At 43.9% G+C, this 27,533-nt stretch overlaps 1 protein-coding gene across 1 annotated transcript; it reads left to right on the top strand.

Moving 5' to 3' along the window:
• Positions 1–158: 158 nt before the first annotated feature.
• On the top strand, positions 159–25,348 carry AHCY (adenosylhomocysteinase). Its single transcript, XM_035343926.1, has 10 exons — positions 159–306; positions 1,998–2,188; positions 5,022–5,097; positions 7,723–7,875; positions 12,866–12,978; positions 13,879–14,086; positions 14,922–15,009; positions 15,880–15,997; positions 21,127–21,321; positions 24,350–25,348. Exons 1-10 carry the CDS (start codon positions 279–281, stop codon positions 24,479–24,481), a joined length of 1,302 nt encoding a protein of 433 aa, XP_035199817.1. The 5' UTR covers positions 159–278; the 3' UTR covers positions 24,482–25,348.
• The last annotated feature ends 2,185 nt before the right edge of the window (positions 25,349–27,533 follow it).

Genomic DNA, 27,533 nt, shown 5'->3' with positions numbered 1-27,533 from the left:
TGGGGCCTGGGGCCTGCTCCGGGCCTGGGGCGCTCCAAGGCCGGGCCGGGCCTGGCGCTGGCTGGTGGCCGGGCCGGGCCGCTCCAGCTCCGGCGGGCATCGTGTCTGGGGCTGCCCGCTGCCCCGGGTGCAGGCAGAGCCCTCCGGGGCCGCTCCCCCGGCGCCCGCGAGCCGCTGCGGCCCCGCCCCGCGCACACACACGGCGGCGCCGCCTCTACTTAAAGCGGGCCCGCGGCCGGCGCCACCTCCTCTTCCGGCGGCCCGCGGTGCCCGGCAGCATGTCGGACAAGCTGCCCTACAAAGTGGGTGAGTGCGCCCCGCGGGATCGGCGCCGCCGCGCTCCGGGAGGCGGCCGCGCCGGGGCTCCGCCGGCCCCGGGGCCGCGGCTGGATGCGGTCCGCCGGGGGAAGCTGGCGGCTGCCCGGGGATCGGGGGGCGAGGGCGAGGAGCGCTCGGCGGAATCGGAGCCTGGGCAGCCCCTGGCAGCGGGGAGGAGCGGGGGAGCCCTTGGGCGGGCTGAGCGGGCCTCCCGAACCGCCGGGGCTCGGTGCGGGGAAGCACGAGTGCGGCTTCCGCGGGTGCTCGTTGCTGCTCGCCTGCTGCGGGCCCCCCCGCAGCCCTGCGCCGGCTTTGCCGCCCCTCCAGGAGCCCTTCACCGGGCACTGCAAACGGGAAAGTGCCCTTAAATCTGTGTCTATCTTATTCCCCCCTAACGATTTTAGTGGGTAGGTTTGTAATCTTGGACCTTCGTGTAAATGGCAACAACGATAACCAACGCAAACAACAACAGAAAAAACCAACTCATTTTTCTAAAGAGCTTTGCAGTCTTTGAAGATTAAATTAAAACCAGAAACGTTAGCCCATAAGGTTCTAGTTCATAAAAACAACTTGCCTTGGAGGAAAGAATGTGAGAGCTACAAACCTAAAATGCTCCAGGAGATTCCTTAAGCACCCCCTGGTAAGACTGCTGAGCTTTTAAGATGGGTGAGATTAAAGAAAGTCCCTGCGCCCCCGTCATCATCATTTCTATGCCCTTCCGTTTCCTAGGCTTTTTCAGACCTGGTTGCTGTAATGGCCAGGCCCTGGAGCTTCAATGGCTCCTGGGCTTCATTCTGGAATAAAATGCAATTAGCCTGTCAGTATGAACCTGGGCACGCTGGCTTGGTGTTCCTGAGTGCTGTCCAGGGCCTGTGTTCACTAGGTAGCTGAATGAAATATAGCTGACCATGAAACAGTAAGCTCCTGAAATCTATGGTAGAGATTAAAAAAAAAAAAAAAAAAAGGGCTTTTTGGCACTGAATGATGCTGTGGGTAGAGCACCTAGGTGTTAGTTGTTTGGCCCTTGCTCTCGTAGGTGAGGCTGGAGTCACACCTGTACTGCAGGTGTGGTGTTTTCAACCCCAAGCTAGACTGTTGGAAACCTTTTGTACAGACCTACGACTAATGATGCTTCAATAATTATCTCTGTGGAGCCAAGGTGGGAGCACTGCAGCTTAGTCCTTAATGGGGGGAGCTGGATGGGACTCAGCCCCTGGAGTCCTTGGCAGGGCGCACAGTACTCTGTGTCTGTTCTTACGTGCAGAAGCTGTTACTGTACAGGCAGCCCCTACACGTGTCCAAGTCTTAATACTCTGAAAGTAAATCTCTGGAAAGTGGCAGACCCTTGGACAGTATCTGCAGGAATGGGTGCTTAAAGAGGGAGTGTGATGAATGAATGGGCCCCAGGACTCCTGAGCAATAGGTCACAGTTGGTTACCGTGCCTGTACAGGCGCTTTGCTATTTTAGGACTGTTTGACCTAAACTTGTTTGAAAGCCTGTGTATCATAGTGCAAAAGCAGGGAGTAACTGGGATAGGGCCTGTTTTTCCCTCAGCTCTGTCTCCAAGCTCTTCCTTTGTGTTCAGTTCAGCTGTTGCAGCTGTTTCCTATCCACAAGTGTGTGAAGGGATAGCAAGGCCTCAGCTATTTCAGCTCTGACACCTGTCCTTCTCTTGCAGCTGACATCAGCCTTGCAGACTGGGGTCGCAAGGCCATTGAGATTGCAGAAAATGAGATGCCAGGGCTGATGAAGATGCGGGAGATGTATGCTGCATCAAAGCCGCTGAAAGGTGCACGTATCGCCGGTTGTCTTCATATGACTGTACAGACAGCAGTTCTCATAGAGACCCTTATAAAGCTGGGAGCTGAGGTAAAGTGTCTGAGCTTATCCTTCAGTATGCTCTTAGGTAATGCTCTGCCTGGGGCGCTGCTTCAATTTATATACCAACTGTAGGGGATCCTCGCAAATTACTGTCATTTTTGGGAAGAGACTGTGCTGCAGTCTAAGAAGGGTGGATTATCTCTTCTTTCCTTAAGCAAAAACCTGTAATGCGCACGCCCCTGGGATGCGATGTGTACCTTCCCTCTGGACAGGCGGCATCTTTACAAGTGTCTGTTTTGGTCTGGGTCACTGGCTTCAGCAGCTCCCTCAGCGGTTTGCACAGCACCCCGAGGAGTGGTGCCAAAAGCTGCTCCCGTGTGGTTGTGTTGTGTTCAGGCATGCAGTGCTGTTGCTGGTATGCTGGTACTGCTGAATCTCTAGTGACTGCCTCCAGTGCAGATTAGCCTGTGTTACGAGCTACCCTGTGCCCTCAAAGTCAGCAAAAACTAATGAAGCTGTCTGAGAGCTCCTGACAGTCCTTGAGCTGTGCGGAAAACACCAGAGAGGCAGTGTGGTTCAGTGATGGAGGGTGGAGACTCCACTGACTTCAAATTCACTGGGTGACTGTGAACCAGTTACCCTGGTCTGTATTAAAGACTCCGATACCTATAAGCCCTTGGCTGCATTGTGCCCTGTGCCTGTCTTGCAGAATGGAGTGTGAGATTGGCACAATCCAGATAGCTTTTGAGCTGATCAGGGAACTGGCTGGAGCTTTGTGATTAATTATGTAAAGCATAGGATGTGATCTGAAATTCCTTCTTCCTGAATTTTAGCTGCCTGCACCCTGGCTGCCCAGAGATGGCCTGTATGGGATGCCTTCCTGGGAGTACATGCCTGGAAATGGTTAGAGGAAACGAGCGTTGTCATGCTGACCAAAAAGCACTGATAGAAGGGGAAGTTCTCTATAACAGCTAAAGCATTTCCTCAAAAAGTCGGGGGGATAGATCTAGATAGAGTGCCAGGACTGCACATGCTGTTGTGTGTGGAGGTTGTCTTCTGCCTGGTCAGAGTTGTTGCAAATAGCGCAGCCCTGAAGGAGAGCTTTGAGTTACAGTCCTGGCTTTATTTCAACTTATATGAAACTTTTGTCCCTTTTCAGGATTTAAAAGCAAGTGGTAGGAACTGAACTTTATGAAACTCCTTGCTGCTCCTGTTTGTTGCTGTATTCCAGTATGGCTGGCCTAGGCAGCAGCTGTGTGCGTGCTTAGATATTGCTAAACTGCTTTAGTCCGAGTGCAGCCCAAAATCAGTGTCATGGCATTCATCCAAGTCATTTAGAGAGGTACCCTAAGTGTAAATTAGGGTTGTGCCTCTAAGATGTGTGCTGTTATATTAGCTTGGTGCTTGATTGTGTTGATTGTGAACTCCTTTCTTGTCTTGATGCCTGCATGTAAGCTTAGACTTTGCCTTGAATTTGGTTTCAGCCCTGGTTTGTCTGTTCTACTGAAATTTCAGTGTTTGGGAGGGAAGAGAGAAACTACAATGAAACTATACCCTACACAGCGAGAATGTAGCAGCAGTGTAGTGATCTTGGTATCCCTTTTTGTGGTTAGGCTTACAAAGAGTAAGTACCTGGTGCCTTCAGTGTACATAAGTTCTAATAAAATAGCTCTTCATAACCAGTGCGATGTAAATATTAGGCTCTGAGCCCATAAAGTACTCCAGTAATTCTTGGGTCTATGCCATTACCACAAAGTGGTATTACAGATCTGAGGATGCAGAGTTGAAAAGTCGCTTGTATCAAGTGCTTCAGGTGTAAATGGTGTATAGGTATTGAGTATACTTTGAATTTCATGACACCTTCTGATGTCACCTATGCTGATACGGAGGGAGATCAGAAAAACACAGGTGAGGAGGTATAGTGCATAACTTTGAATTTGGCTTTTCTGTGCTCTTCCTGGATTAATTTTCCCTGGAGTGATAGTATTGTTACCAACACTTAAGCGTTGGTTTTATAGGCTCAGATGGAAGAAAACAGGGTATGCTACTGCAACCCTTAGTTTGAAGAGTCGATTCTTGACGCAATGGGATGAATATCTGGAATCAGGTTGAAGGGTTGTACCTGATTTTCCTCTCTCCTTAAAGCCTGCTGTAAATAAGCATGCAGATACCTACCTGCTGGTCAGCCCAGTAGGGAGCAGAGCAAGAGCTCCCATGTGTGTCTGTCAGGTCACACTGGGGACCTGGGAGCCACCACTGGGGAGCTGCAGTAGGTGTGCAGGTTCTTTTCAATGCAACTCAGCGACATGCTGTTGCTCTTCTAGGTGCCTGAGCCTAGTTAAGAAATCTGGAAAATGCTTAGCTCATTGGGAAAGCTTCCATGACTGCGGCACAGAGTGGGAGTTGGGTGAGCATAATCTCAGAGAATGCCTGCTGATGGACTGTAGTGTTTCAGCTGTGTTTCTGACTTTCCTGAGTGCCAGCAGGTGTGCTGTTGCGTGGCTATCCCTTGCTGGACATTTGCTATGAGGCTGTTCTGAAAATTTGAACTTATTGACCCAGACTTTCTAAACCCACCATACTGTGCACTTCCTGAAGATCTATAACTGAATGCGTGCTTTGGCTGTCTGGCACAAGTGCTCCTAAGTAAGTAGATGTCTGAATATGTGGCACAGCTAAAGCTCCGTTATGTTATCCCCCCAAATGTCATTATTCTCCCTGTCCTAGTCAAATACTTAGTTTTCATCTTAACTTCTGCAGAGCTACTTAGGCAGGGATTTGTACTAATATGCTTTTCTGCTTTCGTTCTCTTCTGTCTGGTTATAGAGTTCCTGATATCTCAGAACTTTGTTCAGCAAATAAAACTTGAGTTGTTTTCCAGGTACAATGGTCAAGCTGCAACATTTTTTCTACTCAGGATCATGCTGCAGCTGCTATTGCAAAAGCTGGTATCCCTGGTAAGTTTTCTGTGTCCTAATTTGGTTCTGATGAATTGGGGTGTACAGTCTGTTCTAGCTAAATCGAACTGTGTTCAAATCAAGCTCTTCTGAATAAGCTTCAGGATAGAAACAGCCTATCAAAGCCAGTGATTGTTACAAAATGGGACATTTGATTCTAGCTGAATTGCATCAGACAGTCTAGCACTCCTGACAATGGCTGATCTGGTGGTAGACTGTGAAAGAGCTGGGCTGTATGTTAACCAGCTTTAAGGCTGGTCAGTAAGATGATTAAATGGGCTGGGCAATTAGACACTGGTGTGTAGGTGTGATAGGTGTTTGGTTTCCAGCAAGCTTGGTTCTAACAGGGGTTGGGGAAGGGATATTTACTGCCATGTGCCCTATTACAGTAGCAGGGTCAATATTCAAGATATTTTAAGGCTAAACGCAGTCCAGTTTTACTGCAGCCTAATATCCCTGCAGTATTCTATCAAAATGCTGTTTTATTATTGTCCTTTTCCAGTAGTTAGCAATTTCTTGCAGATCAGCATAAATAGATTAAGCTGTTTGCCATGTTACTCAGCTGAAGGACATACAATCCTCATGGCTCTGTCTGCTGGGAGTACATGGTCTGAGCCTGGGTGTTGGCAGAGGCTAAATCTGTTTTCTGGCAGTCTGGTTCTCTGCTCTGGGAGGTGTCCTTCATTACTGTTATAATTAGCTGTTGCCACAAGTCTTTCCTCAGTTGTGGTCTGTTTTAAGGCAACAGAAGAAAGCAATTCTTTCATCAGCTTGTGGCATTACTAGCTGCAGGCATCAGTGCCTGCCTGTTGCTAGTGTGTGATGTCAAAGGATGAGTGAAGACTTCCCAGATATGATGTTAAGATACTGCCTCCCTCACTGCTTCCAACACTCAAAGCTTCAGCTGAAGAGCAGTTTATAGGTGGAGTGTTTTAAGCTTTTGACCTATGCCCTTGGTATTCTTGCTTGGTGGAACTTGCTCTTTTTTGTTAATATTACACTTCACATACTGAATTTGAGACGTTGGAGGAATGTCGAACCTTTGTATACCATGAGAGATACTAATGCACATTTCTGCAGAAGGGTCAGTTGTAGGATTGGCTCCTTGTGGCTCAGAGCTGAAGTTTTCAGTATAAACAGTGGAAAACATGGCAATTTAGCAGGTGTCCAATGTTGGGGTATATAAATCATATGCTTAATAAGTTTGAGTAGCTTGTTATCACTGGGGCTTGAGTGTAACATGAAGCAGGTACAAATGCCTGGAAAGGCAAAGGTACTGCTAGATATAACATGTTAGTTGTTGAAACATGGTGGTAGATATACTGATCTAGAAATACGCCTTTACAAGAACGAGGGAATCACAGCAGCTTGGATTTTAGCACTGTGCTACAGACTAGAATTTAAACTCAGTTTTGCTGGGGAGTTTGTGGTCTTTGTTCTGGTGCTTTGTTCATGCTAAAGTCTGGTGCCTCTTTTCTGCTGTGTTACAGAATGCTGTAGTTGTGTTTTTATTTGTATCATAGAATCATTAAGGTTGGAAAAGACCTTCAAGGTCATCTGGTCCCACTGTCCCCCTACCACCAATGTCACCCACTAACCCCCTAGGCACCATGTCCAGCCTTCCCTGGAGCACCCCCAGGGACGGTGACTCCACCACCTCCCTGGGCAACCCATCCCAATGCCTGACTGCTCTTTCTGAGAAGAAATGTCTCCTCATTTCCAACCTGAACCTCCCCTGGCACAGCTTGAGGCCATTCCCTCTGGTCCTGTCACTGGTTACCTGTGAGCAGAGGCCGACCCCCAGCTCCCCACAGCTTCCGTTCAGGCAGTTGCAGAGAGCAATGAGGTCTGCCCTGAGCCTCCTCTTCTCCAGACCAAACACCCCCCAGCTCCCTCAGCTGCTCCTCACAGGACTTGTGTCCCAGGCCCTTCACCAGCTTTGTAGCCCTGCTCTGGACACACTCCAGGACCTCAATGTCCTTCTTGTAGTGAGGGGCCCACAACTGAACCCAGCACTCGAGGTGTGGCCTCACCAGAGCAGAGCACGGGGGGACGATCACCTCCCTGGTCCTGCTGGCTGCACTATTCCTGATAAAATCCAGGGTGTCGTTGGCCTTCTTGGCCACCTGGGCACACTGCCAGCTCATGTTGAGGCAAGCATCAGTCAGCACTCCCAAATCCTTTTCCTCTGAACGACTTTCCAGCCACTCTGCCCCAAGCCTGTAGCACGGTTTTGTTGTGCCCCAAGTGCAGGACCTGGCATCAATATATCCACTGGCTATTTTGAATTCCTGGTAACAGTGAATTAAGGAGAAAGTGGGGGCATTGTGGGTATGAGTCTGCTTTAGTTTGCTTTGTTTTTTCCCTCTTAATACAGAAGAATGAGGAGAACAGTGCAGTCTCAGTTTTGATAAAGTTTGTGCCCTGGAACAGAAGACAAATCAATTTTACTTCTCAATTCTGAGATTTTTTTTTTCCAATGCAAATGTCTTGTCTGGCCTGTAGGCATGGATAATAATCTGTCTGTTGGCTCTGCTACTGAGTGCTCCTGATGAAATCTTTATTTACCTGCTTTATTACACACAGAGTAAGAAACTGTCTAATTGTGTGTTTGTTCCTTTGTAGTTTTTGCTTGGAAAGGGGAGACCGACGAGGAGTATTTGTGGTGCATTGAACAGACTCTGTACTTCAAGGATGGGCAGCCCCTCAACATGATTTTGGATGACGGTGGAGATCTTACCAACCTCGTTCATACCAAATACCCACAGCTCTTGAAAGGTAACTTGCAGTTTTTGTCATGCACTGTTCCATTTGGGAGGCCATTTAGGCGTTTTTTTCTGTGGGAATTCCCTGCCTGTGTAAAAGGGGTGGAGGGATGATGCAAATGCATGTGCCAGCAGGCTATGGATGCGTCCGTGAAAATTGCATACAGTCAAAAACCAGAATCTTACCTGCAGGAACTGTTGTTTCCATCTCTGCTTTTTAGTATTTATACTACATTAACCTATCCTTCTGGCCATCATTCACTGTATCCATTACCTGAGTGACAAGTGGTGCTGCTGACTGGCCAAAAGCTTCCTGGAAATGGGCTGTGTTTTAGAATTGCTTAATGTCGGCTAGCAATAAATACATATTTTTTGTCATTAGTGTTCTTTTGTTCCCTATCCTCTTAGTGCATCTCTAGATGAACTCGTAACAACCTGTAGTTTTTCCTGGAAAGGGAGCAGTTTTCTAGAGTGGATAAACTACAAGGCATAACTCATCCAATTTATGTCAGCGATGATGTTGACAGTCAGGTTTGGGACTCTTTTGTTGATTTATTACCTTTGGTATAAGATAGTAAAACTGAAAACATCAGTGTAGTGTGGCTAGCATGTGTTATTGTAAAATGACTTACCTGAAGGGATTTTGACATGAGTTGAAGTAGCAGGCTCATCTGTGCTGGGCAAGTATGACAGCTTCTTTGCTCTGCCAGTGATCATCATATGTGCTGCTGCAAACTACAGAGGCCCATTATTATTGCCAAAGGATGTGTTGGACCTAGGATGTGTGGAGGTAATTGGATGGGCATATGGAGCAGAAAGTAAACTGATACCTTTGGGTATGCTGCTGTTCATTCTTGGTCCTTGGAGGTGGGGTTGCTGTAAAGTTTGTTGGATCAACTTTATTGAGCCTTGTGCTGCCTAAACAGGGAAAAATCAGAAGTCAGGACACAGGGCTGTGGGAAGGAAGGAGGCTGGGTCTACTTGCCATCTGTGCCCTTCTGTAGGTAGGGGTACCAGGAAGAGAGGAAACTGCATCTGTGAGACAGGCCTTGCTTTCTCCTTGACCCTGAACCTCATGTTAGTAATTCTTCAGCAGTGAACGTCTTGGTGTTTTTTGAACTAATGCAAGTTTTTCACTGGTGTTTGCTCAGCCATCCTGGGATCCCCTCTCTTCCATCAAAGGTCTCTTTTGCTTTCTAGGTTGCCTCTGCCTGAAATTCATGACAATTTGCTTTTCTGCTGTTAAATGCCAAAGAATACCACAACTAGTCATGTTTCTGGCATTGTGACAAGCCCAAAATGCATTTTTGTACTCTGATTCTGTTTAGCAGAGTTGTTCCCCTGTTACGTACCTTCAACACCTCAATTTGTGTCTCTCTTCCTAAGGGTGTTTGTACCGAGCTCCTTTCACACCACCAGCCTTTCTGATATCTTCCCCTTTGTGCCCTCACTTGCCTTGTGTTCCTGTTGTGCAAGGGACTGGTATGATATGCTGCAGCAGGGCAGCGGCTGTCTCCTCTCTTGGCAACCATCTATGGTCTGCCATTCATAAAACATCCTACTGCCTGGGGTTGCTTCCCAGTTCCAGAGTGGCTCTTCAGCTGGGTTTTTAAAGGGTCTAGACAGAGTGTCATACCTGTCAGTGTTTTCCTCGCTAAAATGCATGTACTGTCTGCACTGATTGTAGCTGAGAAGCCTCCTTGTGGCAGTTCAGTAAGTTGAAGGCAACAGAACATGGTGTGTTTTACCACCCAGTCCAACGCTTCTCAGAAGCCGCAAACCTTTGGGAATGAGACCCACTGAGTAGAGAGCCTTGGTTGCATTTAAGATCTGTGCTTTATTGCAAAGATTGCTTAAAAAAAGCTGTGCAGCATGTATGTTTTTCATGCCTTGAGGATAACGGAGGCTAATAAATGCTAAAGGCTTGTGGTGATTTTTGAAGGTCGTTGAAAATGGATTGATGTCACATTTCAACAGCCTCATTGGGGATGGAGGTAGAATGACAGTCTCATTAGAGCATGGGCTGGATTATGAGCACAGAAGATGTTGAAGCACGCTGTTGTTCTCCCCTGGAGACATGGGGAAAGCTGAGAATTGAGCAGAACAGCTTGTGGATCTGAGCTGTGTGCACAGCAATGATGAGCTGAGTGCATCATTTGCTATTTGAAGGCTGGACAAGTTTCCTGACCTAATTTTAGAGGGAACTGTCTGTCTTCCATGCTTCAGCCATGTCTAATTTATACCGAAATTAGCTTAGTCCTGGTGTGCAATGAGCAGTTGAAAATAGGGCTCTGTAATTCATTCAAGCCTCCTTCAGCTAGCAGCTGTGTTGAACAGCTGCGTGGGAAAGCTTGCAGAGCATTTCCTTGCCCCTATTCACAGCTGCCATTAGAGGGCAGAATGACCTTTGTACTATTTTCTCGTTCCACTAAGCTAAATGCTCTTAAAACCAAGATAGGTAAAGGTAGGAGAGGGTAAAACTTCAGAACCAAAGAAGAAGGTCATCTGAAACTGTGCAAAGGTCATCTTTGGCATCTCTGCAAAAGGCTGCTGTTCAGAAGAGATTGAGAAGGTGGGATGACTTTGTGATCTGTTAGAGCTCATAGATCTGGTAGGAAATACAGGAGAACGAAGCAGGCCTGGATGTTCAGCAAGGCTTCTTTATTTTACTTCAACTTTTTCCTTGCTGTAGGCCCTTCTCTGTTCTGAAGTCACTCAGGCATTAAAGCTAAGTGTTTCATTTGGCAGAGGTCTGAGGTCTGTGGTGGTAGACCAGTGGGGACAACTGACCCAACGGAGCTGTAGTTCCTTCTAGAGGTGCTGGTCTCCCATGTCCTCTTTGTGACAGCACCACTGTTAATAACTGGTGGCTGGGAAGTGACAGGGAGGCCTGGAGGCTGTCTTTTAGACTCTATCAAGACATCTGTTGCCCTGTAAAAATCCCAGTTTGAAAAAGCTTTGAATCATACACAGACCTGAACCAAAGCTGCTGGGGTTCTTGGTTTGCATGGCTCATCTTGGTTAGATCAGGTCACAGCAGGTTTTGAGGATTTTGAACAGAAATCAGCATCTATGTGCTCTATCTAAGGGAGTAAAGATGTTGGAAGATCAATAAACGTTTTCCACTAATGATTGGCCACAGGAGTGACAATGGGGGACAGCATCCCCAGGGCCCCACTCAGTGGGGGGGCTCTAGGGGGTGGCGTTGGTCTGCGGAGGGTGGTCAGGGCTGGTGGGGCCCAGCCTCGCTGGGGGCTGCGTGAGGTGGCAATGGCCTGGGCTGGGGCACGCAGCGAGCCATGCTTTGCGACGGGAGTGCTGTGAAACTTTGGAGATGACTTCAAGAGATTTTGTGTTTCTCACTTAACTCTGGTACTAATTTGGGGTTCTCCCTTCTTTCCTTGCAGCCCCATTGGCACAGGTGGTCTTGGGCTGATGGCCAGGGGGTTCACCAGCCTCCCCGGGGGCTCTCATTTCACCTAGGCAGATGAAACCAGAGGGTTGTTGCCCAGCGCCTACATCCTGCTCCACAGGAGCCCGTTCACATAGACTGTGGTGGAGCTGTGCCTTGGGCATGCAGTGCCCTGAAACATGTGCTTGAGCTGGAGCCAAAGGCAGTGATTCCTGCCCTCGGCACTGGGTGGTTCCCCCTGCAGAGCACATACGGCTGCAAAAATGACCACAGCCTTGAGAAACGTCCCTGGAGCCTGCAGGCCCCTCGGGTGTGCTGCTGTGCTTGGCCAGGCCTGGATGCTTTGATCCCCAAAGTTAATAGACTGCATAAATGCTTCTGGATTTTGCTTGGGATTGTTGGTGGTTTGCACTCACCCTTCCAAGTGTCCACCTGGATCTCTTTCAAGGGATATTGCTCATGTTGGTGGTTACAGCCTGATTTGACGGAGTTCCTGTATTTTCTCCTAATTTCATACAGTTATGGAATAATTGAGTTATAGTATGCTTCCAGACCTTAAAGAACATAGCTACCATATTCTCTACTACTGATATTCTGCAAGGCTGCATGGGTTTGTTTCAGATTTGTTCTGATGGTCACAAATTGAATAGCTTTTTGTGTGGATAGGCTTTGAAAGTAATCGGGGTCTTGCCCGATGTAGCATACAGAGAATTTACATGCAATGAGATATTACTGATACAGTAGGGAGGAGAAATATCTGGAATTAGTACCATATGTGGTTATGCCAGTTCAGGACAAAACTCAAGGCTGACAAAAGGTCTGAAGAGTCAGGGCCCTTAAAGCAGGGAACACACTTACAGCTCTGGCTTTTGGGTGTAATTTGGAGCAAAGTGACTGAATGACAGCTCCTATCATATCAAGATCAGAACAAGATCTTGTTGTATGATGTTTGTGTTTCTAGATGGTCCTTTGTCTCTGGCCTCCACCTCCTGGACTATTTTCAAACAAGGATATATTTGAAACAGTGCTTTTTTGACTGTGGTAGTAATGCTTATGAAACTGAATTTTCATGTAGCTAGTGTCTAGATCTGGGGTGTTTAATCAGAGCTGGAGTTGATAACCAACAGGAGGACTGGGAATGGTGAACTGAGAAATTGAATTTTTCTTGTTCCAAGTGCTTTAGATTTAAATGCTGTTATCTACGTATCACCTCCTTTCAAGCCATCTTGGAAGACTGGACTAGGCTTTAGAAACATCACTGAGGTGAACATCTTGCTCTTTGCAGAAGAGTTCTTTGCTCAGATAGTGAGAAAATAGAACTGTCTCTTTCCTGACTCTCCGATCTAGAATTGATCCCTTCTATTTTTCAAAAAATATTTTGTCTTGCTGTTTTAACAGCACTGTAGGGAAGAAACTGGTTTGAAGCTTCATACTGCTATTAGAGGATCCAAATGAGGGTTCTGATCTCTTCCCTGCTTCCTGCAAAGGGTTTTATAACCTAGGTCTGTGGAAATTGCTTCTGTCACTTGAATGTGTTGGTTTGCAGTGGCATTCACTCCAATTAAGATGAATCATTTTACTCTTCCCATAGGAATTAGAGGTATTTCAGAAGAGACAACCACTGGAGTTCACAACTTGTACAAGATGAAGGCCAATGGGACCCTGAAGGTTCCAGCTATCAATGTTAACGACTCTGTCACCAAGGTAATGCAGTTAGAACACTTCTATTATGTTGTGATGCCTGGTTTGGTGATGGGATGTTGTAATTCCCCTACAAGTATTCTTTCTCTTGCTGCCTTACACTTGATGTGGTACGGAGCAGATTTTCACCATATTACCTTTTCTAGCATATAGAGCTTGTGTTGCCTCTAATCACAGAATGATTTTGATTGGAAGGAACCTCAAAGACCGTCTAATTCCACCCTCCCCTCCCCAACCCTGGTCATAAGCAGGGACACTTTCTGCCAGACCAGGTTGCTCAAAGCCCCATCCAGCCTGTACCCCACCCACAGCTTCTCTGGGCAACCTGTACCAGTGCCTCACCACCCTCAAATGTGACATTCCATTGTAAATAACCCATTTTTAGAACATCCAGGGCTTGTTTGTTTGCAAGGACGTGCATTCTTTCTTTTACATTTCAATAATATGAAAATGACCCTGAAATTTATGGCTATGTTGGGCTACAGTTAGATTCTGTGTCAAGGAACTTGTCAACACCAACTTAAAGTCCACTCATAGGTGGCAGGTAACAGCTGGAAAAGAAAGTGAATGACCTAGATGAGCTTGTGACTGGTGAAGGTTGGTTTGTCTGATGTATTCCTGCAAGCAACAGTTCCTAAGGATAGAGCAGGAGGTATTTGTCCCTTGCTTATCTGTATTTCTGCTTTCCAAGATAAATGCTGGTATGTTGAGGATTATGCAGGAATGATTTTTCGAGGGTGCTGATGCTTTTGGACGCACATGAATTATAGTGGGATTTTCAGGTGTGCATGAGGCTTGTGTCCAGCTGTTTTAAAATCTAGTCAATAAATCTCTTGAGTTAGCATGCTCTGTTCAGTTCCAGACAGTTCTTCTGTTCTGAAACTACTCCTATTTCTTCCTCAGAGCAAGTTTGATAACCTTTATGGTTGCCGAGAGTCCCTCATTGACGGTATCAAACGTGCTACAGATGTTATGATTGCTGGAAAAGTAGCAGTGGTGGCAGGTTATGGTGATGTGGGCAAAGGCTGCGCTCAGGCCTTGCGGAGCTTTGGAGCAAGAGTCATCATCACTGAGATTGATCCCATCAACGCACTGCAGGCAGCCATGGAAGGTGAGAACTGAAGATGTAGAAACTACTACTGATGTAGAAATTACTCCTGGTTCTGTCTGTGTTAATGTAGAGCACTAAATGTTACCTGATAAAGGGAGTTTCATTAGATTTCAGCCCTGTCTATATTGTAGAGATAGATGTGACTCCCTCTTTAACTTAAGGACATGAGGAACTTCTCCTTTGTAACTTGCGAAGGAGTTCATTAGTATAGGCCTTGAAGATGTATCTGTAGTCAAAGATAAGACCGTTGTGGGGTAAGCCCTCAATTTCATAATGCTCTATCTGGTCTTGAATAACTTGATTATCTTCAACTTGGGCAACTACCTCCAGTGTGGGTTAAGACTTTGCTAGAATATTTTCACAGTAAAACACCAGATCTTGCATTTGTTAGATGTTTTTTGTAGACCAGTGCCATGCTCTCTGCCTTTCCAACATGAAGCTGTGCTCTAGCTCTTCTGTGGGTGCTTCATGTAGCTGTTCTTAGTACCAGCTTATCCCGTTTCCATTCATAACGGATTAGAACCAGCAGGTATGTGGGTGCATTTCCTTGGCAAACGTGAGCCCCTGAATCCAGTCTGAGAGCTGTGGCAGACACTGCACCGATGGACACAGGATGCTGAAAGCGTGGATCTACACATGTAAATACTGAGAGAGAGATTTTTGTGCTACCTTGGTATTTTAGTAAGAGAAGTACACCCACTATCATGCACCCTCCATAGGCCAGACACAGACTTTTATTCATAGTTCTTTATACTTTTGTGCTCATAATAGTGTAGCCCAGTTTTGAACAACATCTGGAAGTTGGGCAGGGGGATAATCTTTCTTCTTTTTTCAGGTTATGAAGTTACTACTATGGAGGAGGCCTGCAAAGAAGGAAATATCTTCGTTACCACCACTGGATGCACTGACATTGTTCAGGGCAGGTATGATCTAGTCACTTGCTTTAGTGAAAACATCCTGGTGCAGTTGGACTTTTATGCAGTTATAACTTGCCAGCAATATGGTGTTAGCATTAATTTAATGAGAAGTTGGGACTTCAGTCTTTCAGTTCTGTTGCATGTTAACAAGTTGCATTTGTTGTCTTACAGCACCTAATGCTGGAGAAACGAAAGGCATAGACAGAAAGATAAACTTTTGGAAAATGAAAGGGCAGGTCTGAGTTTTCTGTTAAATAAATGTGAACAAAAGGGGAGGTAGGTAAAAATTGAAAGTGATTCCATCTGTGAGTGTGCACAACAGACTTGAAACTAATCTGTTCTCAATAAAATACCCTGCTGTTTTTTTATCACTTCTCAGATCTCAATTTACAGTCCCTTCAGTCTTCACAAACCCATTCCTGTCTTTGCCATTAGGTTTCTGTATGTTGTAGTGCAAGGTCAGATTAAATGGGAGGAGATAAAGCCATTAGTCTCCAGAGATGTAAAATTGCTGGTTACTTTAAAATCATGGAGAAAGATTTATCCTGTGTAGGAGAGAACAGGATAACTACAGATATTTTAGTATTGGCCAATTAAAAAAAAAAGTTACTTTATGCTGGGACAATACTTTCTTTCCAATAACCTCTTATATCCTAGGGAAGGCTCCTTTCTTAGGTGCTTGAAGTTTTTTGTTCAGCAGATTTCACGTCTAAAAGGTTACCAGACCCTTTGTTGTATCTCATGTTTGTGAGAATCAAGTACAGTGATCCAGGGACTCTTCACTTCTTGAGTAAAGCTATGGACCAGAGCATTTTCTGATTTTGGAGAAAGATTTATTTATTTTTTTTAACTTTTAATGGAACACTTTTTTTGCAGGCACTTCGAGCAGATGAAGGATGATGCCATTGTGTGTAATATTGGTCATTTTGATGTGGAAGTTGATGCGAAGTGGCTGAATGAAAATGCAGTAGAGGTGGTGAATGTTAAACCTCAGGTGAGACAGACCTTGCAGAAGATACCCCATTGCAAGTCAGCGTCTGCTTACAGAATGGGGGACATTTCCTTTCATTTGCTTCTCTTCACATTTCTAGCTTTTATTTTTGGAACCAGTGTTGTTCTGGGCTGATCAGAATGCAAATTCAAATCCTGCCTGTATAACTTGGGACAAGTTGACATAATATTTTTTGCATTGGTATTAAAGCAACTGGTTCTAGCCAGTGACTTGGAGTACAGCATGGTCTCTGGCAAGAGGTGCCTGGTATAGATGCTTCTTTGTTCACGTGTTCCTACTACCTGGAGAAACAGGAGCCTATGCCTTAATGTTGGCCATGTAGACAATTGCATCAAGTTTGTTCCTTACTGGAGGTCAGCCTTGACGTGTGGGGTATTGAGGGAGGTATAGAAATGTGCTTTTCTGATAGCCACCAGCTGAAAACAAAGCCATAACTCAGTTTTTAAAAACAAGCTAGGTGATGAATACAGAACAGACCATTAAGAGACTGTATAGAATTTATTCTTATAGCTCTCCAGAGCTTAGGAATTGCTTAGTGGCTGATCTGAATTTCCTCAAAGGAAGCTGTTTACTGATGTAGCTGCCCTGCACCAGAACAGTCTAAGCCCTGACGCAGGCTGATATTAGAATAAATCTCAAGGGAATGTCTTCTGGGATTTTGTCAAGGCTGAAAAAAATCACACCTCTTGCTTTTCAAAGCATTTTTTTGTTTGGAAATTGAAGCCTCAGGAAAGCCTGTGTGGAGTTCTGCCAAATTCAGACTTCTCTTCCAGACTCAGTGGCTTCATTTTAGAAACCTGTGGAGACCAGAAGTCTGAGCGTGGGTGGAAAAGGCAGGATATTTTATCCTTGATCAGCTTTCATTCACACTATGTATTTACTTCAAATCATGGCAGTAGACACACAGGGAAGTAGGCATCTAAAAAAATGCAGCTCTTCAGCTGTGTCCTGGAATAGAGAAACAAAACTAAATTTTATCAAAATCATTTATAACAACAATATTGAGGGAGAACATCACAAGGCAAACCAGGTTCCGTCCAGTTTGGCATACCTTTTGAAGAGGAAATTGTTGCTGATAGCAGGATTCTGGGACAGGTTTTTAGCTTTTTTAACCACATCGAAGTGTATGTCTTAGATCTCAATCTGCTCTGCCAATTTTCGTAACTTCCCTGTGGCTTATTGGCCACCCACATCAAGCTCTTAATAAGCAGCTGCAAGTCTTTTCAGTATCGTATTTGCTGTTGGGATACTAAACATAGGCTGAACTAGGTATGAAGTTATACTCTCAAGTTCTCACAATATTCAGGTCTGTTCTTGCCCATGGCCTGAGTGTAGAGCTGACTTCACTCTAGGTTTTGTCCTAAAGGAGCTTGTAGCAGGCTGCTTGCTTTCAGGTAGCTCAAGTTTTAAAAGGTTTTAAAACTGGAGCTGTTTGTAAGCATTGTGAAAGGCTGAAATGGATGTTAATGTGATAACGTACAAACTACCTGCACAGGCCCGTTCAGTGTGGCTCTTAGAATTCACATAAAAACTGAGTGTCAATGTTGGAGAAAGCAGTAGTGCATTTCCTTTATATATTCCATGTAGAAGGAGCCAGTCCTGTTACAAATGTATTGGGTGCACTGAGCAATGAGATGCAGTGCAGTTCAAGGAATGAAAAACATTAAAACCATCTGGTTAAAGACAAATGTTTTATTTTTAAAAGGCTGGAGTTATGGTCAAGGTAGCCTATATGGTTTAATGCTGAAGATTTATGTCCTACCCTGAATCTCTCTGTTCTGTAAACCATTGTTGTTGCAAGCAGGAGTTTCAGAATGACCCAAAGGAGGCACATGCTCACACAGAAGCTACTGTCTGGGATGCTGTAGGGATATGAACATCTACATTTAAAAGTAGTTAAAGTAATTAGCTGCAGTTAGTTGTAGTCTTCCTTACCCATCTACTGCTTACTGCTGGAGACAGGCTGTACTTCTGGGTTTAGAAACAAACTCTCAGGAAGGTGGCAACGTCATTCTCTCACCACCTGTGTGGCTCAGTTTTGTTCAAATTCATTAAAGGGGCACTTTGGTCATCTTGTCCCTAGTCGTCTTCAGGGCTTCAAGGAGACATCAGTCCTATGTTAAAGGTGTGATATCTTGTGCTTATCCTTAGAATCACACTTCTTCCGAATCAGGTGAAGGGACCCATGTGTTTTTATAACACTAAGTACCAACTCTCTGCATACATGATTTTTTACTAAGACCTAGCAACTTTTTTTCTATATCCTGTAGCAAGGAGGGGAATATAGTACAAGACCAAAAATCTCTATCCATGATCAAAACCTTCCTATGAAGACATCTGTCTCTTGGTCTTGAGAATTAATACCAGAGCTGAATGCATGGCTGATAGACATCAGCTGGAGGTAAAGGGTGATTATGGAAGCATCCACCCTTGTAGTTTTCAGTACCGTGTGGTCCCCATTTACAAGTTGTGAGCTGCCATAAGAAATCTTTAACACTTGGGATAGCAAAATGTCTTAATGTGTCATTTTAAGGCTCATCTGTTGTCTTCAAAGTACAACTAAGGAGAAAATAGGCTTATTCCTGAAAAGCTGGCAGGTTGTTCTGAATATGTGCTTGCACTGGGTGCAGTACCCCTGTTGTGGCTTAACCCAGCCAGCAGCTCAGCACCACGTAGCCATTTGCTCACTCTCCCCCCTCCCTCTCTGGGATGAGGGAAGAGAATCAGGAAAATGAAGCCTGTGGGTTGAGGTAGAGACAGCTTATTAGGACAGAAAAAAAAATGGTAATAGTACTACTAATAATAATGTGTACGAAACAAGTGATGCACAATGCAATTGCTCACCACCCGCTGACCAATGCAGTTAAGTATGGAGGTGAACTTAGCACTTGGATAACTTGAGTTGTACTTCTCTAGCAGCTTCTTGACCTTACAAGTGAGCTGGTGTATCTGCCCATGGGTGAGACTTGTTTTCACAGTACTGACTTAGGCCTCTGCTGGTATTACTGCTATTCTGCATTTTTTTCATACAAAAGCTTTAATTTGCTTTTTTCTGCATTGCCCTGTGCATTGAATCAGTCATGTCAGCAGATTGCCAAAGGTATGTGATACCACGCACAAGCCAGCAGCTGTACAGGCGTATGTTGGGTCAATATCTGGATGCAACATCTTGACACGCAAACCACCAGATTTAAACCTCAAAACTTAATTGTAGCCATTTAATCTGTAAACAGCGTTTACTGTCAGCAATGCTGTGGTTCTGGTGTTGTGTTTTTTTTTTTTTTGGCATGCTGCTTTTTTTTGTTTCATTATCCCTTACCACAGTCTTCTGATGGTACATGTTGTGTTTTTTGGGGGTGGACTAAGTGCAGTCTAGTGGTCCACACTGGAGAATCAACATCCATAAGAAATACAACTGCTCAGTCAAAAAAAAAAAAAATAACTACCTTGCTGTATTGCTCTTGGGCAGGAGAAATTAAGAATTTTATGTAGGTCTTCTGCTTGTGATAGTTACTGTCTATGTACATCCTAAAATCAGTAATCTGTATTATATAAACCCCAGAAATAGAGTATTGGGATTGAAACATAGCTGGGGAAGACAAGTAGAGTCACAGACCTCCTGTAAATGTGAGGTACTTGTTCTAATAAAAGAACATAAAAAATAAAAATTAAAATCTAATAAATATTTCTTCTCTACGAATAACTTGAACAGAGATGTTTTTCAAAATATAGTGCTGTTACAAAAAAAGAAAAATTTAATCCATCTTAGCTTGATTCTTAAAGCTTTGGCCTGTAAGTGAAATGATATGGTGTATTTTGCTTCATATCTGCTTTTGATTTTCTTTTGATTATTAAAGTATAAATACAGCTGCAGGGAAGGACCCTTTTAAGTCTTTCACAGTGGCTGTGCTTTGAAGCAGAACTTGTCAGAGGTTAACAATATTTTAGACCAAGTTCATTGTTATCCTTTCAGTCTTTCCAAAGGTCTGCTGTACTCCCAAGTGCTTGACATGACAGATGAACAATAAACCTGTTAATATATAATTAATAATACTGAACATTCTCATAACTTATAGCCCATTTTGTTACTTCATTCTATGCTTTATAATTATAACCTCCTACAAGGGAAAGAAGAGCTAGCAACTGGCAGAAAGGAGAAGCAAAGCTAGCTTAGGCACTGCAGGATCCTGGTTTGGTCCAGACAGTTGAGGTGCATATCAGTTGACAGTCTCCTGATCACTAGGATTCTGTTGTATAACTGAATGCTGTCTCCTTAGCCCTGGGACTTCTGTGTGCCAGAGTCCCGTTGTCCCCAGCACAGCCTCGAAATCAGCCTGAATGAAGGGCTCTGAGAGCAAAGTGGGGAGGTTGTACTAGAAGTCTAGGATAGCCGTTGATTATACCAGCTCTCCACATCTACAGGTTCGGTGTGACCTGCTCTCTTGATAAGTGGGGAGATCCTCTTGCATTGTGTCTTTTGTCTTGCTCTCAGATGGGCCTGGCCTCCTCACAGGAGATGAGCTGTCAAACCACATGAGACTTCAAGGAGCAGCCTCTCCTAGAATCTGGTGCCAAAGAGTTTGTAGATACCCATAGCAGCCTGTACCTAGGAGACAAACTGTGCATGTCTTGATTGTCAATCGATTGCCTAGTGGGAAGCTTTACTGGGGAGTAATTTCAGCAGGTTGAGCAAACTGGCACTTACCCCAGGGTTAGATGCAAATCCTCTGGACTGTTGGATGCAGAGGTGTACCCTCTCCTGGCTCTCCATACTGTTGTATAATTGTGTACGTGAATTATGTTAGTGCTGGCAGCCTGTTCCCTACCACAGATGCCTGAGATGATATGCTTGTGAAAGAATCAGAAAAAATGGGATAACTGGTTAGGCATGAAATGGATGCCAAGATTCATGTTGTGTGAAGTCCTGGGTAGTTACAGGCTTTGTCGAATGCTGGCTGGGAATTGTGAGGGGTGTCTCAATTTTACTAAAGGTCCACATTCTATGCCCATTGCTAAATTGTGGATGTGGGAAAGTAGCCCACCAAGGTTTGCATGAGTTAAAATGATGTCTGTGCCTTTGCCTCTAACAACTGCTTTTTTTTCCCACCCAGGTGGATCGCTATACGTTGAGGAATGGCCGTCACATTATACTGCTAGCAGAAGGCAGACTGGTCAACTTGGGCTGTGCCATGGGTCACCCTAGCTTTGTTATGAGCAACTCCTTCACCAACCAAGTGCTGGCACAGATTGAGCTGTGGACGAATAGTGACAAATACTCTGTTGGAGTCCATTTCCTGCCAAAGAAGGTGAGTTAGAATAGCAGGAAGATGTAAGCTCATAAGGAAGCCAACTTCAGATATGAGAGATTTTTGTTTGTGCTTGAGTTCATTTTCCTACTGAATGTTGTTACAAAGAGCTTGTCTCTTAATAAGTGCTTGACTTTAGTCACACTGAGCCTGTCGAGTCTGAAGTGGGCTTTTTTTGTGGCTAGGAGGTTGTGAAGAACTGAGATGAAGCCTTGTGCTGCCTCAGGATAGTCAGGAAGCTCTTCCTAGCTAACGTCTTCCTCCTGCTGAGTGTCAGTGTTCACAGCAAGCTGTCACATGTCTATCCAACAGCAAAGTCTGGTGAGGCAGGGTTGAAGCTGGAGCGAAACTGGAAGTCTCTTTTGCTGTGGTTGAGAGCAAGCCTGGGTCCCATTTGCACCTGAGCAGAGCTTATCACAATCTGATCCTAATAGTTTCACAAAATATTCATGACACAAATTCCCTTGTGTTTCCCTTTAAACTTATCTGTGGGTTCTTTGTTCTTGGAGAAATCTGGGTCATGTCATAACTTGCAAATTCCTTTGTAAGACTAATCTGGTTTTAATTTTCCAAAACAAGCCTGAGAATTTGAGATGGTCATTGAAAAAGATACTAGAGTTAAATCCCACTGCCTTTGAAATGCAGCCGGGTGTGAGAATAAATGTGAAAACACTTTTCATCTGGGAAGTATAAAGTGTGTGTTTGGGCTTATTTATGAAGTGTTTGCTGAGGGTCTAAAGCTTCCAAAACTGTCCGTTAATGATCAAACAAAGTGCATCAGAAATACGATGTATGAGTTGGTCAGCAAGCTCTCTCACACATAATCATCTTCAGAGGAAAAGTTTTCTTGACAGTTCCCTCGAAAAGGGATAGTCCAATGTTGCTAATAAAATGTGCCTTTGTATTCTTCCTGAATAACAATTTTTAGTAATGGTATTTGAACTGAAAAGGAGAAGTAACACCCAGATCAGTTGCTTACAAATAGAGTTGCGTGTTTGTGCAGCATATGGCAATGACGTGTTTAGGTTCATGTACTATGACAAAATGATCATCTTTGTCAACTGTGCTCCGTAGGTAGTTTGAATGAGTAAGGCTGTCGTCTTGTCAGAACCAAAATAAATGGGTAGAAGACTTTTTTGGCTAGTACCTTTCCTTGTTCTGTGTAGTAACTTTGAGATCCAAATGTAAATCTAAGAACTACCAAATAACGTTGCATTTTCTTTGACTGCAAACTATTGTTTCGATGATTAGCTATTAGGAATGTGCATGTATTTCTGCAATGTATTTTCCTGGAAATCTAGGCAAGCTGTTGCATCCATACTCTTGGTGCCAAACCTGCCCTTTTTCATGCTCAGCTTCCTGATTTTAGGTGTGCAGTAGGTAAGAATATCAGCCTATCGTTCTCTAAATCTTGAAGTCCACAAGCTGAAGCAGCTGTGAAACAGCTTCTCTCTGCTGCTGTCTGAGAACCTGATCTGGGAAATGTCAGTAACTCAGCAACAGCTCCTTTTTCAAGTAGGTGTAATCTGTTGTAACAGTGCTGGCAGTGCACCTATCAGATCTTGTTAAGTCGCTCCAGTTCAACCAGATATTTGATTTTTAACCCTCCTGTGTTTTTTTTACTGGCGGGGTCTGCAAAGCTTAAATTCTTGTTTCCCATTCTCAATACAGTCCTTCCAGTTAGGAGTATCAAGAAAGAAATAAAACCTGACTCTTATGTAGCATTCTGTAACTTCCATGGTTTACTTTCACATTCTTTAAATATTTCATTTATTGTTTTTATTTGTTTGTCTTGTACATATTTGGCTACGCTGGTTCTCAGTAGGTTTTAACAGCTCCATGTTACTACAAACAAGTTGAGCTGCACTGAATTACTCTGTTCAAATGTAGCATTTTGTCATATTACCTGATTATTGCAGTGGGATTACTTTACAGTAGTGGTTTGTTAGCACACTATTGCTTAGGATGTGCTTGTTCACACAAGCTAAAGATCTGTCCCTTGATTGTTGATTTTATTGACAAAATGTACTGCGACCTTTCACATCCATTTGATTAGCATGGAGGTAGTATCAGTCTTTTCTCTGCTGCTGGAATTTAGATTTATCTTGTTTGTGTTTCTTTAGCAATGATTACTTGTACATTGCAGGAATTTCGAATGATGTTAAAAAACCTGTCCTATCATATGTAAATCAGCAGCACTGATTCCTTCTTAATGTTGTTCTGTCTCTTTGAATATCTTTTATGGATCTGCCTTCCCATTTAACATAGTAGCAAGCTTGCTGTGTTACTGTTTGTATTCTGACTCTTCTGTTCTTCCCTTGTGGTACTTAACTGTCTTCCAACTTTCTGCTCATGCTTTTCAGTCGCATGTCTGGACACCTCTGGCATAAAGAAAAGCTCAAAGTTGGGTGTAAAATATGATCTACCTGCCCCCTTTGGCTTTATTGTTCATGAAGACCATGACAATAGATAATAGTATTATTGCTGAATTAATGATTCTTGAATGAATATTCTTAACACACATACCCCAAAGATCATATATCTAGAAAGGAAATGCATTCTTTTTTGTCAATATTAGAATGTTTCTGAAATATTAAGATGACAGTCTAGAATGTACAGGTGTCTTTATAGTGGAAACATGACTGGGGCTTTTCCATTCTACCAAACTGGACATTCTTATCTTTGAATAGTTTTACCTCATTTCTTTACATGTTGGCGGATATGAATGTGTAAGTGGGATTGAAATGGGCTTTAATATATAGTTGTCTGCCTCACTTAGGCTTTTGAGGGAGTCAAATAGAACTTGAAGCTCTTACATCTGAAAATGGTTCTGTGCTCAAAATTAGATGCCTCTGCACTCAAGCAGTTGAATGTTGGCAGGAAAAGAGCTAAATGACTGTTCATCTATGTCAGTCTGTTAAATCTTCCTTGGGACTGCTATTGGTTTCAGGCATTCATTTCTCATTGTTGGCCATGACTTCCTGAACTGAAGCTACTAATGTTCTTTTCTCAATGCTTTGTTTTCCAGTTGGATGAAGCTGTGGCTGCTGCTCATCTGGATAAACTGTGCGTGAAGCTGACAAAGCTGAGTGAGAAGCAGGCCAAATACCTAGGCTTGTCAAAGGATGGGCCATTCAAGCCAGACCACTACAGATACTGAGCAGGTGGCAGTATCCAAAGACCAAAGTGCAGGGATACAACCTTCCAAAGCTCTAGTGTGTGCTGGGATTCTGAGAAAAAGCCCTTCACCATCCTCCTCTCAGTGCTGCAGAACTCATCCCCCTACCAAGGGAGCTTCAGGGCTTGTTTTCTTAGTGAAAGAGGATCACTATGGCTCTTGGAATTAGAATTGGTTACTTTGCTAATGTCACAGTGAAAAGGATCCTATGCTTCTTTTATTGGCTTCTAATGTCCCAATAAGAGGAGTAGGACAAAAGTGAATGCTAAATGAAAATGCCTACTCTTTTCAAACATGTGGCCAGCTGCCTGTTTGAATAGACTAATCAATAAGACAGGGAACAGTTTCTACAGAGATGCTTTCTGCCATGCCATGTTCAAATCAGCTAAATCCTGTTATGAGGCTAGCTGTGTCAGACTTCTCTCCACAAAGGTGCCATAGCTGAAATGTACATCCTTAAAACTGGGGGAGGTAGGGAGGACTATTTCTGTAGGTTGCTTGGTCTCCATCCTATAGTATCAACATAATTATCTACTCAAATTAGAACAGGAGTTGTTTTCTGGCTTAATGTATTCCATTGATTTTGGTCAGATGTAAGACCCTTCTATCCCGCTTCCAGAGCAACTCTGGAAGGGATGAAGCAAGGGTGACTCTACTTTAGCAGCCTTCTAGTGTGTTGTGAACGGCTGAGAAACCACTGAGGGGAGGGTTAGGTTTAGGGAACTTGTTTGATCCTATGAAAACACCAGCAGCACACTTCTACCCCAAACTTGATTTTCTGATTTATGTCTGCTGTATCTTTTGTCACTGACTCAAAGTGCTTTTATTAAAAATGTGACTGTGGCCTGACTTGTTTTGTCAAGATGCTTTGGGTTTTTCCATGGATCTGTTTAGTTCTGTGTGTTTGTTAAGCCAATGAAAACATTTTATGTATCCATTTGTGATTTCACAGGGCAATAGCCAGTGTTGTGGCTAACCTGCATCATATACTTGAGATAAGAGACATTCCTGAATTTATTTAAATGTATTTGAAGAGCTGAATGGCGGGGGGCGGATGGGTTGGAATGAGGGGATATGGCATCACACGACACCTCTACTCACACATTCTTCTCCATATGTCATGAAAGTTCTCTCTTGCCACTGTCTGCATCAATGTTATACAGCAGACCACCTGTTTCTGGATATAGAACAATGAAAGCTTTGGTAGGATATTTCATTGTTTTATATCCAGAAACAGGTTTAAAGATTTAAAAAGGATATTAAAAAAAAAAAAAAACACATACAAAAAAACAGCTGAAGTGCTCTGGGTTTCATGTATAAGCATCAGGTATGATGTCAGTGATTAAAAAAATGGTAGGTATGAACTATTGCAAGAGGTAAACAAAGGGGATGAATAACGAAGCTGTTGGCCTGGTATACATCTGTTCTTACTGCTTTTCCATCTGTTAACCTCTAAAGAGCACCATTTTTAACTGAGTGTGGATCTCACAAAGAAGTGATAAATGAAACCATAATCAGGATCAGTAATCCTTTAAATTCACATATATAGAGTTCTACCCCAACACACACAGCTGCATACGCATCCAAGTGTAGATGACAGGAGATGGTCATCTTATGTCATACACATCTGTATGTGACAGAACAAAATACATAAATTTATAGACAAATTAAGTGGGGAAACAAGGACTAGGTATTGTCTTTGTTTCCCTTCAAATTCCTCATTACTCTTCTCTAGCTGGGCTTTGTCTTTTTGAAAGCTGTTGCAGCTGAAAATCTGCTTTCCTGAAATCCAGGGTTGTAATTCTGCTATTGGACTCGATCACTTCTCTCTGGATTATGAATTCATTGAATAGTTTAAGTAGGAAGGGCCATCTGGTGGTCCATCCTCAAACCAGGACTGGTGATAACAAGTTGTGGATCAGCTTGCACAGGTGAGTTTGTCTCTAGGGATAGAGATCACACAACCTCCTTAAGCTTGTCAACCAATATTTGACTGTCTTCTAGGTGAACGTTTTTTTTCTGTACATCTAACTAGAATTTCCTGTGTTGCAGCTTATATTCATTGCTTCTTGTTTTATCCCTGTGCACATCTGAGAATGGTCTATATCCATCTTCACTACATGTTCCCATTAGGCAGTCATAGCAATAAATTCCCCTTCATCTTTTCCAGGTTGAACAAACTCAGGTCTTTTGTCTCCTCATGCATCCTATTCTTCAGCTTCCTGATCATCTCAATTGCTCTCAGGTATGTCAATGTTGTCTTCACAATGGGGAGCAAGGCTGGGTGCAGATGCCTTTGAAATCGTCAAAACAGAAGATAATTCCGTTGCCTTGACCTGCTGGCTCTACTTTTTCTGATATAGCTTAGGGTAAAGGTTTCCACGGTCTCTTACAGGCAAGGCTACTTTCACATATGTGACCGTTTTTTCTTTGAGTAACACATCCAGCAGAATGCTTCATCTAGATGGCTTGCTGACTGCCTGTGTCCAAAATTGTCCTTGCTGCTCTAAGCTTCCTGGATTGCTTGTGCCCAACCATACTGCCTTTCCCGCAGATACTGTGGTGGCTGAAATGAAGCCTCTGCAGGGTGGTGGAGTTTGCTATCAAGAGGCTTCTTCCAGCTATCTGAAGAAGCTTTCAGCTGCTTCCTATTCTCGTTGGGTGGTCTTCATCAGATACACACCACCGTGTAACCTGTGTTGGTCTGTCCTCTTACACTTGATTCATAAACTCCTGACTCAATTCTCAAAGAATTAAAGCCCCACGGAAGTTAAAGATAACAGGGCTAGCTGATACCCTAAGTTTGTGAAGTGTATACTGCACTAGGTGATCAAAGCACAGCACTCTTGATAGTGCTGTTTTTTTGTTGTTGTTTTTTTTTTTTGGAAATCTTCTTTCAGGAAGATTTGTCAGATGGTTGAGTGGGGACTAGCAACCAGTTCTGTGCTAATGATGCTTCGTTGTCATTTAATGACAGGTAGGAAGTCAGGACTTACTTCACATAGCTGTTTGTTAGTGACAGATTGTCTGCAGA

The sequence above is a fragment of the Oxyura jamaicensis genome, chromosome 20, assembly GCF_011077185.1.
Source record: "Oxyura jamaicensis isolate SHBP4307 breed ruddy duck chromosome 20, BPBGC_Ojam_1.0, whole genome shotgun sequence".
Taxonomy (NCBI): Eukaryota; Metazoa; Chordata; class Aves; order Anseriformes; family Anatidae; genus Oxyura; species Oxyura jamaicensis.
Note: the sequence above shows the minus strand (reverse complement) of the source record. Positions and strands in the feature narration are given on the sequence as shown.